The following is a 17,260-nucleotide window of genomic DNA, read 5'->3' on the forward strand; positions in this document are numbered from 1 at the left end:
TTACATGGATATATATATATATATATATATATATATATATATATATATATATATATATATATATATTGTAGACGTTTACTGTTGATGATGTACTTGTAGCATAAGAGATTGAAGAATACAGTTAAGTAAGTTGTAAGTTAGGCTCAACTGTATATTTCCTAACGTTATAGATAAAACTGCTTAATTGTGTTAAGGCCTTACGTTTGACTGTCAAACCTTTTGGGGAGAAAATGCGATTTACTGTTCCCTTTGCCTCTTCTTCTATGTTCAGTATTTTATTTAACCCGTATGTCGGTCCATCTCTTCTTTTATGTTTAGTGCCTTGCTTAATCCGTTTGTCGGTTCATCTTTCTTCGGTTTTTCTCCTTCTACATTTTTAAAGAATGAATAGTATCTTCACTTGCTATCAATCGACACTGTTCTCTCTTCATATATACAGTGTATGTCTGTTACTCTGTTTCTGTCTACACCCTCACATATCCTCCCAGTTTTTTTGACATGGTTTTTGCACAACGGATTCCTTGTCTTAATAGCTGTTATAATGGGCATTTATGGACTTGTCAGGCTTTTAGTATGTGGATAGCAATCTGGGGGTACTTTCTGTATCAATATTCTCTGTGTCCGGCCGATTAACTTTGTGCTGGAAAAGAGCCTAACGTTTCGACTTAACCTGTTCAAGTATTAGTTACTGGGGCCATGAATGCCATAGAAAATGAATCAAATTGTTGTGTCAAGAATGTCCTCCACATTTGTCCAGTCGCCTATACATTGACTTGATGCCATTTTTCTAAATTTTATTTTCACATTTTTGACTCTCGCTGTATTTTATTTGAGCTCAATGTCAGTCTTTAAATTGTCAGTAATAATTTTAAAGTTGTCACATGTAGCACTCAGTTGATCGGTTTTCGTGTTCAACATCGTTCAATTGTCTTTCATTTTACTCGTCTCCTTGTTATTGTACTAAAGTGTTTTAATTATATCTAACGATCTATGAATTTGTTTCGTCCCTTCGTTTGAGGAGGCTTGCTTTACGCACATGTATATCCCCATCATAAGCAGATAACTATTATTTCTTATCACTGTTGCCCGTGCGACCTCTAGCAGTCTCCAAGTTGCCACTCAGGAAAACAAGTAGTGGCAAAGCAGAGAAAATTCTCAAAGCCAGCGTAAATGCAAACCTACCGGTCGTCCAGGTCTGCGTGTTTGTCTTCCCCCTAACACTTTGAAACAAATACACCAATTGTCACTCTCACACTTTGAAACAAATACACCAATTGTCACTCACACTTTGAAACAAATACACCAATTGTCACTCTCACACTTTGAAACAAATACACCAATTGTCACTCTCACACTTTGAAACAAATACACCAATTGTCACTCACACTTTGAAACAAATACACCAATTGTCACTCTCACACTTTGAAACAAATACACCAATTGTCACTCTCACACTTTGAATCAAAAACACCAATTGTCACTCTCACACTTTGAAACAAATACACTAATTGTCACTCTCACACTTTGAAACAAATACACTAATTGTCACCCTCACACTTTGAAACAAATACACTAATTGTCAACCTCACACTTTGAAACAATTACATCAATTGTCACTCTCACACTTTGAAACAAATACACCAATTGTCACTCTCACACTTTGAAACAAATACACCAATTGTCACACCAATTGTCACCCTCACACTTTGAAAGAAATACACCAATCGTCACTCTCACACTTTGAAACAAATACACCAATTGTGACTCTCACACTTTGAAACAAATTCACCAATTGTCACTCTCCAGAGTAAAAGTTCAATATTCAATTTGTTTCTGATTTTTATGTCCCCACGAAATAAACACGTCAATCCAAAGCAACAATTAGTATCTCACAGGTGTAATGTCACCTGTGGAAGTTCACTTTTGTGATATTTACCAACAACCTACCCGTTACCATTCTATTCATAAATCATTAGAGTAATGAAAAAATGTCCTAGATAATTTTCGTTGTAAGAAGAAGAAAAAATATAAAGTGTACGAATAGATTGACAGAGCAAACTCACACCCCATGCTGATAAAATCTTAGATTTTAACGCCATATGAGACTACGAACTTTAGATCTATTTTAAGTATATGATAGGACATTCACTTTAGATATTATGCAATAAAATTATTGTCAAAATTGCACATATATATATATATATATATATATATATATATATATATATATATATATATATATATATATATATATGTACTTTTAGAATGGGACGATACAGTGATGAAATATTCCGGGCTTGCAGACTTGTTATTGACACTGGATTACACTACTACGGGTAGGTCACATATGCTGTGAAGATTAGTCTTTTTTTTATAACTTTAGATAACACAGATATTTACTCATAAAAAGTTAAATTTAAATGTCTTACTATAGTCAATTGTTCTAAATATTAGATGCTGCGGAGAAAGCAAAGGTGCATACTAGGAATGACTATGTATATTTGTAAATACATTTCTACATACATCTGTACCTTCCTACCTAAAAATTTGTATCCACATCTTTATTAATTTTGATCTCTTAAATTTGACTCTCTAGATATATATATATATATATATATATATATATATATATATATATATATATATATATATATATATATATATATACTTGCGAAATAACATTCCCGTATCCTTACCTGGACACGTCTATTTTATTCAAGCTGGGACAGAGACAGAGCGATAGAATACCTTCTCAACTACACAGCCTCGACTAAGGAAGGTGCCGTGATAGAAATCGACCGCTATATCACCTGGCCAGGGCAGGCGTGTGGATATAAGATGGGGGAACTTAAGATAAAAGAATTGAGACAGAAAGCAACCAAAGAACTGGGTATGGATAATCACTTGTTTTCTTTGTTTTGGTGATAAAACATACCTAGGCCCAAAACATCGCGTTATTCATGACATTGAAAACTTCTGTCATGGGTAAAGTAGAAAATGTTTATTCTTCAAGTGTGTCCAGAAGTCCATAAAATGTAACAGGACGCATGTTTCAAGATGAAAAGGTGAAGTAGGTTTCTGTCATGGGTAAAGTAGCTAACTTCGAACTTCGCAATGAGAACCGGACAATACTAATTTTTTTCTTCCTTCCACATATAAAATGTGACTTAAGGTTTCTTGTTACTTTCCTGGAGAGATTACAGCGGGTATTTCAAATGAATTGAGATATATTCTTGAAAGTTGTATATATTACTCAACAAACCTGAATAGTGCTAAAACTGAAATGAGGCAGCAGCTATAACAAAATGATTACATATTTAAATACTTTACAAATAGGGCGTAATAAAGAGTAACCATTGTATTCTCATGCCTTTTTCGAGTCTCCTCGGTTGTTATCCCCGGGTAATATTCACAATTCCAGGAATAAACCTACTTAATATCTAAAAAGCAATGATAAGATCGATGGAATATTATAAAACATTAATTTAGTCTTCATGTTGTTACTACAGTAATGTGAGATACGGTGCAATGTACACCGGTGAGACAGTGTACTGTAAGATACAGTGTAATATAAGATATAGTGTAATGTAATATACGGTGCAGCGGAGTATCTTCAAGTCAAGGTACAGGTAAACTCTAACCTAATGTCGATTCTACTGAAGCGTGAGCTAGGTATATCACTAACTCGCATAGTAATGCGACTGTCTCCACGTAGAATAACTTGGATTCAATTTCTATAAGGCGGTGGGACATTTCTTTTCTTCATTTTTGAAACCTTCAAAGCGTAAATTTATTTCAACTTTATGAGTTTTATTATTGCAATAAAAACATCAACTGTTTTAGATGTATGTATCCCTCTTTAATAATATCTAAAAATACAGTTACATGACATAAAATACGCAAATAATTTATGGAACTGTCCATTATTAAGAAAGACATTAAAAAAGTTCCTAACTTTTTTATCGTTGCTGACTTTTCAACATTATGTTTATCAGCTAAATGGCAGGTGAGCACATACACTATGGAAATGAAAAACGTCACAAATGTAAAATACATGATAACAATAAACTTCGAAGGCAGAAGACATTAAAACAAAACAAAAAGCCTTGTCAATTTTTAAGATGGTCCTTTTAAATGCAGATGATTTAACATGAATAATAAACAATATTGCCAAAAGATTATACTTGCAAAAGAGGAGCAGAACCATTCACGTTGGGCACTCAAAAGATATCAAATATTTACAAGGGAGCATTTTTCGAATCACTGATAAACCATAATCTTCTGGTTAAACAAAGTACTAAGACATCTTTTAAGGGATAGTTGATTCACTTTTGTTTTGATCTTTCTAATATTTCGTTCCTTAGGATTAGAACAATATGTGTTCAATTAAAGTGATCTTCCACAAATGACAATGCAAACATGTTTCATATCTGTTCCTTTTGCAGGTTTTTTCTTAAATTTTGAAAACTTTAATTACAGGTGCACTATTCGATTTGCCTGAATTCCATTATGTCATTCTCAGCAATGGCCCCATGCCATTGGGGGTACTAGAAAATGTGATCGACAATTGGATCAGTGACGTCAAATCGGCGTCCAAGGCTTCGCCGAAGCACGATAACACCACCAGCAGCTTAAGCATGATCAGGACTCCGGCAAATGTGATCTACTGCTTAGTTTTTCTTGCTTTATTGTTTCGATGAAAGTTTAAGTCACCTCAGGTTGGCCGAAATAGCAATTCCGCGATGTGCTGGGTCTACCAGATCATTCGTTTTTCATATATAAATATGCCATATTTAGAGTTTCATAAATGAAAGAAATTCAAAGCGAATCTAATCATCAATGTATTTTGTTCACTCTTTCAAAATCAGCATTATTTTTACCATACTGATGTTTTGTCACTCCAATATAAAATAATACTTATTACGTTAGAGGAGAACGTGTTATTTTCTGCAATCGCAGGCAAATATATTTTTAAGCACGTACTTTTTGTCGTTCTTGGTGTTTTGTTCACAATGATGTTTTAATGTTTGCTGTTGTCAAGCAATTTGAGGATGAGTCTAAAAAGTGAATGTTAGTTATAAATGATTGCCTATTATCCACGTTTCACCTGGATATTTTTGTTTGCACTACTTTGTGTTTGTATCAGCAACTGAATGAATAGTAATATAATGAAACTATCTTATCAAGAGTGATCAAAGCATAACGTAAAGAGAATTCAACAAGGATGATTAAGGCACCATGTGCATTTTGTGAATGATTTAATTCCTTATCAAATGTGTTCATGTCATTAATCGTCTTATTATTTCTGTTTAATATATCCAAGATTTCCAAGCAAATAAAAAACTAACAAGATAGTAAAAGTTCCACCTTCATACCGCCTCCATCTACGTTAGAAAATTTACGTCAATGACCTTTTTGAAACGCACATGCCTGCTCATCTGTGGAAAATGTTTTCCGCCATTTCATATATATGGTTCTAAATTTTCGAAATGAATTAACGTTAAGAGAATATATGACCATTAGCATAAACCTGTGGAAAGTTTAAAACGTCTGTTAGATTATTTAAGACATTTGCACTAGGGTCCTTTATGTCCGGTTTATTAAATTCATATTAATCAGTTGTTGGAACACATTATACGGAGAAAAAAAAAAAACGAAACTTAAACATCAATGTATTGAGCAAATGGTTCCATAAACAGTCTCCTTGCATGTTACATAAGCATACCGTAGAGAAGTTTTCCTACAAAACAGTTTGTGAATGTCACATGAATGACCAGTAACAGTGGCAACTATATACGTGCACTTGAAAAACTCCGCAAAAAGGCAATAAATGTTATTTGATGCCTCTAGATATTTTCTCTAAAAGCTAGTCGACTGAAAACGTGGCAACAATAGATGACATGCACGATACTTTAACAAAGGGTTTCAAAAAGCGAAAAGATTGAAAGATATTGCATCATTAATAGTTGTTAAAACAATGACGTTCGCGATTTACCTGAAAACACTAACATGTATTTGTTTTGTAAAAGTTTGTCACAGAGTTAAAGATAGGAACTTGTAACTTTTTCACTCAAACTTATACCAGAAAATGCGTTGTGAGTTTGCAAAGTGAAATTGATGGATAATATGATATTTATTAACATAGCAATGTACAGGACTTCTATTGAAGGATAAGGGAAGAACAAATGTTGAAAGTACGGATAAATCTGTAGTTAAACGGAATTAGAATATAATATTCCTTAGACGAATCAAGTAAAATGTTTATAAGAATGAAAAATACAAATAAATGGTTTTACTATTAAAACCTGTATAATACCTTATTAGCGTTATATTCGGTATAATCAACAATCAATGCTGGAGAATTGTTTGCCGTGTATAAACAAGTAGACATTGCTGTACTCAGTTATTCAACAAGCAACTGTCACAGTTCATAGGCAATGGCTACCATATTGTAATGTTGTGTTTCTTTGTAACTAGTTGCAAGTCTCGCAATGACATGCAGATTCAATTTACAATCAAGGACCAAAATAGCTACTTAATGTATTGTGTACAAAATTACTCTTAACATCTCTAATCATGTCCGAAAAGTTAAACACAATATATATATATATATATATATATATATATATATATATATATATATATATATATATATACACACACACACACATAACAAGGGATTAAACGAAAATAGAATACAATATTGTGCGCTCAAGGGTTGAATTACAACTGCAAATGTGGACTCATTATGTGACGTAACTGTTTTTCAATCTACCATAGAAATGGTAAGATTGGACATAAGGCCAAACTCCTTGATACGTTTGAAAGAATTAATTAAGAAATTGTTGCAAATCACTAACAGTGTTCATGTCTGTTGCACTCGGTTATCGTGTAGATTTGTTGGTACCTTCTAAAGTCATGTTATCAATAATACAGGATGTGTTTGTTTTTTAATAAAACAAGTGCTTTGTCTGCTTGCCAAATTTAGTTGATGGATACAGGGAATGACATATATCAAATTTATGTATTTGGGTTGGAGATGGATGATAATCAATTGGTATTAGGCTTTTTGGTTTGGAGATGGATGATAATACGTTAGTATTATCGGCTTTGGTGTTAATTGCATTGATATATTTTACAACAATCTAACATGAACTTAATTGATTTGGAATATTTTAAAAACATCAAACTTGAACGTAATTGCATTAACATATTTTAAAATCATCGAACGTGACCTTTTTGATAAAAATATCGTTTCAACACAAAATCTCTCATTAGAACATAGGATTTGTGATGTGACAAATTTCTTTCGATCTACGGAAAGCATATTAGTTTGGGCCAGAGAACAATTAATTAGATTTCTGGGAACAGGCTCTTGTTAAATCGCTATACTGCAGTGATTCCAAATGTATGGTCGGTAGTGGTAGAATTTTTTTAATTAAGCATTCGTTTACTTAACCGCGAGACGGACTGTTAGGGACACGGCTAATTTTGATTTCATAGTGGAACTGTCAAACTTGGAAAATTTCCATATTCGAAGACCTTTGTCAAGTTGATTCCAATTTTGGCACCTAGATAAAAGGCGGTAAATATAGTTCATTTCGATTGGTTACGCTAAAAATGGGGCGTGTTTCCTACACCAAATATCCTATCTGTAAATATTTCCTCCATCAAAAAATCTAATTAGTCTAAGCTTTGCTGCAAGAATAAAGGTACAGAGTACTTCGAGAGTCAGTTTGGAAGAAATTCTCTCGCAAAACATTTGTCCAAGGGACTGGATATCTGGAAGGTGGAGGGACACAATTTTGGCGATATAAACGAACAACGCTCGAAAGCACAAAAGGTATTTGCGTCAAATTAATGAGATTCGTTGATACCAATATAATATTTTGCTTCAATTATTTAATAATATCTGCATTAATTTAGTTGTTTAAATTCGTAGATTAATTATCTTGATATAAGTATAACTGTGTCGAGTTTATATATATATATATATATATATATATATATATATATATATATATATATATATATATATATATATGTGTGTGTGTGTGTGTGTGTGTGTGTGTGTGTGAGAGAGAGAGAGAGAGAGAGAGAGAGAGAGAGAGAGAGAAAGAGAGAGAGAATTCGTACAATAATCTTCTTAATATAAGGTTGTCGAATTGTTTGAATAAGTTTTCTTGTTTTCATAGGAATTAGGTTCTAAGAATTTCATGTATTACTTTAATTAACATGAATTACGAGAAGCCGTGTGAATTCACCGATCATAGGTAATTTCATGTATGCTAAAGACTTGAATATGTGTATTCGTTGAACGTAAGGTGCTTAAACCAGGTAGTGAATTTCATTCATTCATTTGTGTAAATGAGAGGAGAGCTGAACTTTTAAGTCTCGTGTGTTAATGCGAATGATAAATTAGCCATTAGCAAGTACATTAATCTTTTGAAACTATGTTTGTTTTGGTATGCCATGTTTGTCCCTACTAAATAGAATTTGTTATCTGTTTCGATACCGATAGTAATATCTGATAACGAGAGGGGAGTTATGTTCTATCCCCGGGAGGATAACCGACAGGAAATTTAGTTTGTTCTCTGTTTATTTTAAAAGGGGACAATTGCTCTTCAGACGTATTCCCAGAAGTATCATCAGATGTACCTAAGCACTGACGCATCCACGTATATATGTATCTACACGCTTACGTATCCACCTACCCAAACAAAGTTTGAGAGCCGAAAGGAGGCGAAACAGTAGAGAGGTTGAGAGAGAAAAGAGAGGAAAAAGGCGAAAGCACAGAGAACAGCTACAGTGAAATTGGAGTGAACCAGAGAAAAGAAGTTTATGCAATTGTACAAGGCAACGACTTCGATTGTTCACTCGATCGAATGATGAACTAATTCTATCAGTAAAACAAATCAGCTATTTTTATAAATATTTTTGTGTTTTAATTCGGTGAACGATTTATTCTAAAAAGAAGTTTATCTTCCTAACGTATTGGATTATCACCATTGTGTATGTAATTGATTTAATTTTGATTTTCTATGTAGGGGGGCTCGAGTCGTTCTGTTCTATACATCTCTGCTCAGTAAGTTTATTCGATCCGGGCAATAACACCGAGGGAAATCATCTCCTGGATAACGAGAACCGAATAAAGCGGACACCTTGAAAGAAGGTACAATCTGCTAATCGACCCTCACCCTTTACAAGAAGTGGAGCAGGGGGGAACGTTTACAAGATTAAAAAGAGTTGGAACTTACTTTATGAAACTGATTGTTAGTCAGAATGACTAATTGGGTCCATCTGTTTCTTTCATTGCTACAAAGTCTTGACAATTTTAAATATTTGAAATTTATACAATTGAAAGCAAAATAAAAAATACTCATCCTGTACAAATTCCTAATAAATCCAGCATGAATTCAAACTGAGAGGGCCATGTTGCAATGATGTCCATTGTTAGAAATCAAGGCAGATGTTTCCCCATCTTCTATAGTTTGAACGTGGTTACTACAGCTTACTCTTCAACCCGATGTAAAGAATTCTCTGTAGTTAAGATATTCTGAGTCGCCTTCAATTTATAATAAAATAGTCACCATATAATACTGTGTTAAATAATTCACCAGTTTATCATTTAGTGAAGAGAAATATATAAAAAAAATATGCAGGTAATGAAATTGGAAAGAAATCAATATATCCCAAAATTCCCAAATTAGATGATATCAGCTATAGACATCTAAGTTTGCTCCAAGTTAATTGAAGCATTTCCATTAAAATCAGTGACAGAAGCTGAAAAACTTGTTTCTCGATGGCAATTTAATGTCGCCATCATATATTTTGAAAACATCAAGGAAAAACTACTCTCTGGTCAGATTCAACGACATGTCTGAAATAAATGGGTTTAATATATGCATCTGTGTATTAGTTTTCCAAGAGCATATGGCACAGGAACATACATCTGTGTTAAGGAACATACATCTGTGTTAAGGAACATACATCTGTGTTAATTGAGCAAGGACCAATGTATGATCAGGTAGTAATATGACTGCAAGGTTTCTTCTAATAACACTTGTAGATACAGGAAACCTATCTGGAACTGTTTATGTGTTCTTCACAATCTAGTCCAATATGCAACATATTTTTTAAACCATAAGTGTTTAATGAATCTGACGATTTGTTAGGGCCCACCAGCGAGGATTTAAACAATTTATTGGTTATATGATACACTTTACAATATGTGTTCTACCAGAGTTAGACTTCGTACGCCTTTGTTGTGTCTTTCAAAATGTTCCGTATGGCGTGTTTTCAAACTTGGAGTGATCTTATTATGCTTTACAAGAGAAGTATAAAAAAACACATCTCTGTTGCTGCTATTTGATTTTATAACAACTTCTTCATGAACTGTAGAGGACAACAATGGTTTGGTCCCGTGAAAAGTAGTTCCGAAAGCGTGGATACCAAACTTGAGACAACTGGGCTGAGAAAATCAGAGTGCCATAGGTAAAGAAAGATTAGCAAATCAGCCAGATTTCTCAGTCGCATGGGTGAGAAAATCAGATACAAGGTCACACTTGTCTGATATCTTGATGGCGTAGCTACCAATTCACAATTTCATAAAATTCAGTCTAGAATCATGAAAGATCACCTCATTAAAATGTGTGCATCTCGCATGTTATATAATTTGCAAGAAACAGTGATTAAACATGCATTTCCTCCAGGTTTGATCAAACTCAGATAAAAAATATGGCCTCCTAAGTATTAAATCACTGAATGAATTTAATGTAAAATCACCTAATTTAAAATATGTTCGATGACACATACCTATATTCCGTGGCTGATAAAAATCGGATGGAAAAGTGATTAAATAAAAAACGGCAACAAGCTCAGCTGATCAGGATGCCATCATTAATATCCGAGGATCTCGGTCATTATCGTATTTGTCCGGGATTTTGAAGTTCTAAGTATATATTCCAATTGTTGGCATAAATTCAATCGAAAGATGACCCTGAATATGGTAACAATCAAATAAAGATGGACAGAGGGACGACGAATAACAGGTGCATCGCAATGTCACATGTTTGATTGACCATGCTGAAAGACTAGCAAATAAAAATACTGCAGCATTGTTGCATGTATCTCCTTATAAGCGATATAAACTTTTCGCAAGTAAATTATCATTTATCAAGAAAAATGACAATAAATACCTCTCTTGTTTAAATACTCATTTGTGTAAGTTTTCACTAAAATTTTCCACACAAGCATTACACATTTGATACACCCCTCTCTAAATGATGTATCCATTAACAAGCATTAAACATTTGATGCACCCCTCTCTAAATGATGCATCCTTTAAACAAGCATTAAATATTTGATACACCCCTCTCTAAAGGATGCATCCTTTAACAAGCATTAAACATTTGATACACCCCTCTCTAAATGATGCATCCTTTAACAAGAATTAAAAATTTGGTACACCCCTCTCTAAATGATGCATCCATTAACATGCATTAAACATTTGATACACCCCTCTCTAAATGACGCATTCTTTAACAAGCATTAAACATTTGATACACCCCTCTGTATATGATGCATCCTTTAACAAACAGTAAAAATTTGATACACTCCTCTCACAAAGACATTCCAGACACGAAGCTTTTACTCCGAAAATATTATCATATTTACGATCAGACAGATGAATGATGATAAAACTGAGGCCATTCTGATCACAGCACAAAGACTTTCTCATTCACATCCTTTACCTCAAACATTAAATATTAGCAACACCAACATTAAATTCACACAATCAGTACGAAACCTAGGTGTTACTCTGGACAGTACTCTGACATTGCACCAATATGTCATGAACATATGCAAGGCTGCATATCTTGAGCTGAGACGGATAAGCTCAATTCGCAAATATCTTTCAGTTGATTCCACTAAAACACTTGTGTGTTCATTAGTACTTTCAAGACTGGACTATTGTAACTCAATTCTGTCTGGTTCATCTCAATATCTACTCCAGAAACTTGAAAACACAGCTGCTCGGATCATACTTAGAGTACCACGATCAGAGCACACCTCCCCGCTGCTATGTACCCTACACTGGCTATCCATTTGATCCAAAATCAAACACAAAATTTGTTCTCTGTGCTACGTTTCACTGTCGGACTCTAGTCCAACATACCTATCCGACCTCACCCATGTGTACTCACCAGCATACTCATTATTCCCATTATGAAAACAAAGTCATATGGACAGCGTTCTTTTGCAAACCAAGGCCCAGTAATGTGGAATGAATTGCCCACTTAACTTAGACACAAAGACACAGTGATCACATTCAAGAGGGCTCTCAAAACTCATTTATTTCGACTGCGATTACAAACTTAAAGACCTAATAATGTTTCCTACCTGAAATATTCTCAGCATGTTTTTTATTTTTTAATGTTTTTTTTTCTAATTTCATGGTGTTTGTTTTTGTAATAATATTATTATATTTTTTTTAATTATCTTATAGGTGTTGTCTAATGTAGTAAAGCGCTTAGAGCTTCTAAAGATTAGGCGCTTTACAAAGTCCTCATTATTATTATTATTATTGGCAAATAACACCCACTAGGTGTTATGCTCCACCTATTACTTATCCCTGTTACAAATTTATCCAATATTATTGTACTATTTAAAGCATACATTGGTCGGGTGTGGGAGGTCGTGGGTTTGATACCCGGTCAAGTCATATGAAAGACTTACAAAAATGGTACTAACAGCTGCCTCGCTTGGCACTCAGCAATTTAAGAGGTTTGTGTTAGGACTGGTCGGCCAGGTGTCAGGATAATGTGACTGGGTGGGACATCATGCTACATGTCTACGGCATGATGCCCCATTGTTAGACATCACTATAAACTGCCACACTGCAGACATCATAGTGATATGACTGAAAAATTGTTAACGCTACGTTAAAAATCCAAATCACAAACACACATACATTGGCGACAACCTTGTGCTTTATTTCATCTTGTTTTTCTTACAAAACATTCAATGACATCTTAATAGTGAATCATTTAAGTTCAGCTATTGTAGGTAGCAAAATGATGTTTGGAAACATACTTAAGAAAAATCCCAAAATCCCCCCTCCCCAACAGACACAAACTATGTTGATCTTTTAAGACTTCTTAAACTACACCTTTCAAAAAAGCTTGTTTTAGACAAAAATATGACCTACATTGAAGAAATGTTTTCTACAGGCTGCAGAAGGCATTCCCATGAAGGTCTCAATAGGCGTTATCTTTCCATAGTTATCTAGAGAGAAAGATGTAGAGAATACAATTTCTTTCAAATGTTCATGATGCATAGTTTAACAGGAAATAATTCTTTTTTCATCTGAGATGAACAAAACTACTTTATTGTCAAATGAACTCACAGTATTCTGTTCACTGAAATTTATGTTCTACCCTGAGAAAGAACCAACTTTCATAAAGCTGAAAACTCAAGGTCAGTGAATGTTTTATTTTTTTGGCAAGAAATCACCATGATTTTGGTGTCAAATGATGTGTACAAAATATTTTCAGTTTTCACTATGAAATCACATATTAGGCTAGCACAAGAAATATTTAAATCAAAACTTGGCTAAGAAGATAACAATTGAAAATCAAAATTTAATGTAAAAAAGTGGACATGATTTCATTGTATTGTTGCAATCAACACTGTGATTAGCAAAATGACAGGGCTCTCAACAGAGTTTCAGGATGAGGGTCTTGGACCTTTCACTCATGGAACTTGGGAGTCCACAGCCTATTTCCTAGAGTCCATAGCATAAACTCATAAGTCCCTCAGTTTCAAAAGGTGATAAAGAAAAATGAAAAAGTAAATGATCATTTTTAGTTACAAATCTGGATTAAATTCTCAAACTCATAAGATCACATATGAGAAAATCTATTTACCACTAATTGTCCAAAATACTTTATATCATACTGCATTCTACCATCTGTAAACTACACTAAAGTTTTAAATGAGGTAGTTTCCATACTTTAGCTCGTTTTCTGACTTAATATAAATGTATATGTCGCATTCTGGTTATCAGAGACTTCAAGTACAAGTACAGGATCCAGTCCATTATTCTAGTTAATTTCACTTCAAGTACAGAATCTACTCCATTATCCTAGTTAATTTCACTTCAAGTACAGGATCTACTCCATTATTAATTTCACTTCAACTACAGGATCTACTCCATTATTAATTTCACTTCAAGTACAAGATCTACTCCATTATTCTAATTAATTTCACTTCAAGTACAGGATATACCCCATTATTCTAATTAATTTCACTTCAAGTACAGGATCTACTCCATTATTCTAATTAATTTCACTTCAAGTACAGGATCTACTCCATTATTCTAATTAATTTCACTTCAAGTACAGGATCTACTCCATTATTAATTTCACTTAAAGTACAGAATCTACTCCATTATTCTAATTAATTTCACTTCAAGTACAAGATCTACTCCATTATTCTAATTAATTTCACTTCAAGTACAGGATCTACTATATTATCCTAGTTAATTTCACTTCAAGTACATGATCTACTCCATTATTGATTTCACTTCAAGTACAAGATCTACTCCATTATTCTAATTAATTTCACTTCAAGTACAGGATCTACTCCATCATTCTAATTAATTTCACTTCAAGTACAGGATCTACTCCATTATTCTAATAATTTCACACTGTATGGAACTGTGCTACTTTACAGTATTACTATTCACACAAAGTTCTAGAGTTTTCTCAACATCATTCAGGATCATCCATATTTCGTTGCATAAGATGGCAACCTTCAAAAATTTAATGATCTGGGTTAAATTCATGACAGCTAAAGGCTAACTGCTTCAAGTTAGTATTTTCCATTTCAAGTGAAATGAATTTGCTTTCCAGCAGTCTAGCAAAATAAATTAATTTGAATATACCATCTTATTCCACCTTTTCAACCATAAACATTGTTTCTCCCACTCAGGCTGCTAATTTCTCATGTTCAAAGTTCTGCTGCCATTTTTATCAGCGTCCTTCACTGTAGTAAAGACTTAACAAAGTTAAAGTCCTCCATGTTATCTTCGATTGTGTTCACTTTCGTGTATATTTTGCCTTTAATTATCATTAGAATCATTTTCATCTCAAGTCCATTTCCAAAAAAGTTGAGAGATTAAACTAATCCATTTTTGAGGTGACATACATTGCTGCACTCTTTTAGAAAGTGTCTACTGATACGGTGGAACTCAAGAACAAATCACACATACTTAAGTGGCAGTTACTATTATTGTGAAAAATCGATGATTTGACAATATTTGATTACTTCTTTGATTTACATACCATTGCAACAAACAAGGACATCATTTGCTGAACAAATGCAACTGTTTCAATCGCTCAAGTATGTCTGAGTAGCTTTCTGAAGGGAAATTCTTTTCACAAGACAATTACAGTGACAACGATTAACTGTTAGTTAGTCAAAAAGGCTTCATGTCTGTTTACTTAGTCTGGTCTTGAGCTTTTCTGTAAATCAGCTTTACAAATATAAAAAGGAAGATCATCCTGGAGTACAATTATAATGCATGAAATAGTGACGTGTTACTGTGAAAATGGGTGCATATTTGACCCAGGAGCTTGGGTCCCTTTGAGACCTAAAGCAATTGGACCCTAAGCTTATCAATGTTTCCAGCTTTTACAAAATATAAAATATTTATGTCACTGCAAATGGAAAAATGCACACAAAATATATATAGTTGTAAAGAATTGCATCATGAAGAATACAAGCATATTGTTTACTTCTTTCCTGGTCCTGAAGTGGCAAAATTAACGATTCAGTAGAACATACCTTCTTCTTCCATAGGATTGTAGATGACCTGAACATCATTACTGACTGGCTTGAAAAGTATGTCAGACTTTTTGGCAATGAAGTTCCTCACTTTATTCATCAAATCTTCATCTCTGAAAATCAACAATTTATGAATTCTATAATAATAATAATAATAATAATAATAATAATGATAATAATAATAAAAATAATAATAATAATAATAATAATAATAATAATAATACTAATAATAATAATAAGAAGAAGAAGAAGAAGAAGAAGAAGAAGAATAACTAAATATAGTGGTTAGTGCTACAAATGTTTAGACACAGACCCTGGGCAGGTGACTAAAAAATATCATAAGCCCTGATTTAAATTCCTCAAGCCTGGATTCCAATTTCCATATGCCCCAAATTGCCCCTTTTTTAATATTATTTGTGACAAAACATTGTGACTGCTACAGTTCAAATATGAAAAGATAAAATTTAAACTGGCTTGAGTCTTTATTTGGATCTGTAAAAAAATCATGTAAAGCAATGTTTTCATCAGGTCCCGAGGTCTGCTATTATCATTACGCTAGTGTAATCATGAGTAAGGGAAAGCTGAATTATATTCATTAAACTTTAACTTGAAACAGCTTGAAAAACACTACAGCAATTAAACAAGACCGAAAAAAAAAATACTCAACTGTCTTTGCCAAAATCATATTTAGTTGGGCTTTCCTATTTGTCTTTTTATCTCGATGCCACCAAAGGACAGTCAATTTTTAATCAACAACTGGGAAGTCAACACAACCACATTTGGCCCCTTTATTACTTATAATGCCTCTAAAACCATCCAGCTTTTGGCCTAAACTCTCCATATTACAACAATAAAGTAATCAATTAACAGATTGTGTATACATGCTAACCTCAATCACATTATGCAGTCAAGCATCATTGCACTGATTGCAACGATTACTGTAACATTTCTAGTACCCACCAGACTGGTTATGGCTGGTTTCTGGCACATAAATATCTAAAATGGTATTTTAGAATCACATGTATGTTAAAGCCATATGAGCACTAGTTATAGTAATCTAGGAAATCTTTTCCCATTTATAAATCATGTACTTTGCTTTGAACACCAAGTTTGCAGATTCAATATAAATATGGTAAGTCTTCATAAGAGTAGGGTGTGTGTGTGATTTAGATTTTTAATGTAGTATAAACAATGTTCTGTTCATATCACTACGATGTCTGCAGTGTGACAGATTTAGTGATGTCTAGCACTTGGGCATCATGTAGCATGTAGCATGTTGTCCCACCCAGCCACATTATCCTGACACCAGGCAGACCATTACTAACACAAACCTTTTAATACTGGGCACCAAACGAGGCAGCTGCTAGTACAATTTTTAAAGTCTTTGGTATGAATCGGTTGAAGATCGAAC

The 17,260-nt window shown here is 33.6% G+C and overlaps 1 protein-coding gene across 1 annotated transcript in view; it reads left to right on the forward strand.

Annotated features, from left to right (window-relative positions):
* The window catches only part of LOC149799222 (uncharacterized), a 266,176-nt gene that overhangs the window by 111,391 nt on the left and 137,525 nt on the right, over positions 1-17,260 (forward strand). The window contains exons 32-34 of the mRNA XM_089958164.1: positions 2,265-2,336; positions 2,721-2,890; positions 4,480-4,699. Coding sequence (XP_089814290.1) covers positions 2,265-2,336; positions 2,721-2,890; positions 4,480-4,699 — 462 coding nt within the window. The remainder of the gene's footprint in view (positions 1-2,264; positions 2,337-2,720; positions 2,891-4,479; positions 4,700-17,260) is intronic.

This window comes from Sinohyriopsis cumingii, chromosome 5 (assembly GCF_028554795.1).
Source record: "Sinohyriopsis cumingii isolate HCF-2022 chromosome 5, ASM2855479v2, whole genome shotgun sequence".
Lineage (NCBI taxonomy): Eukaryota > Metazoa > Mollusca > Bivalvia > Unionida > Unionidae > Sinohyriopsis > Sinohyriopsis cumingii.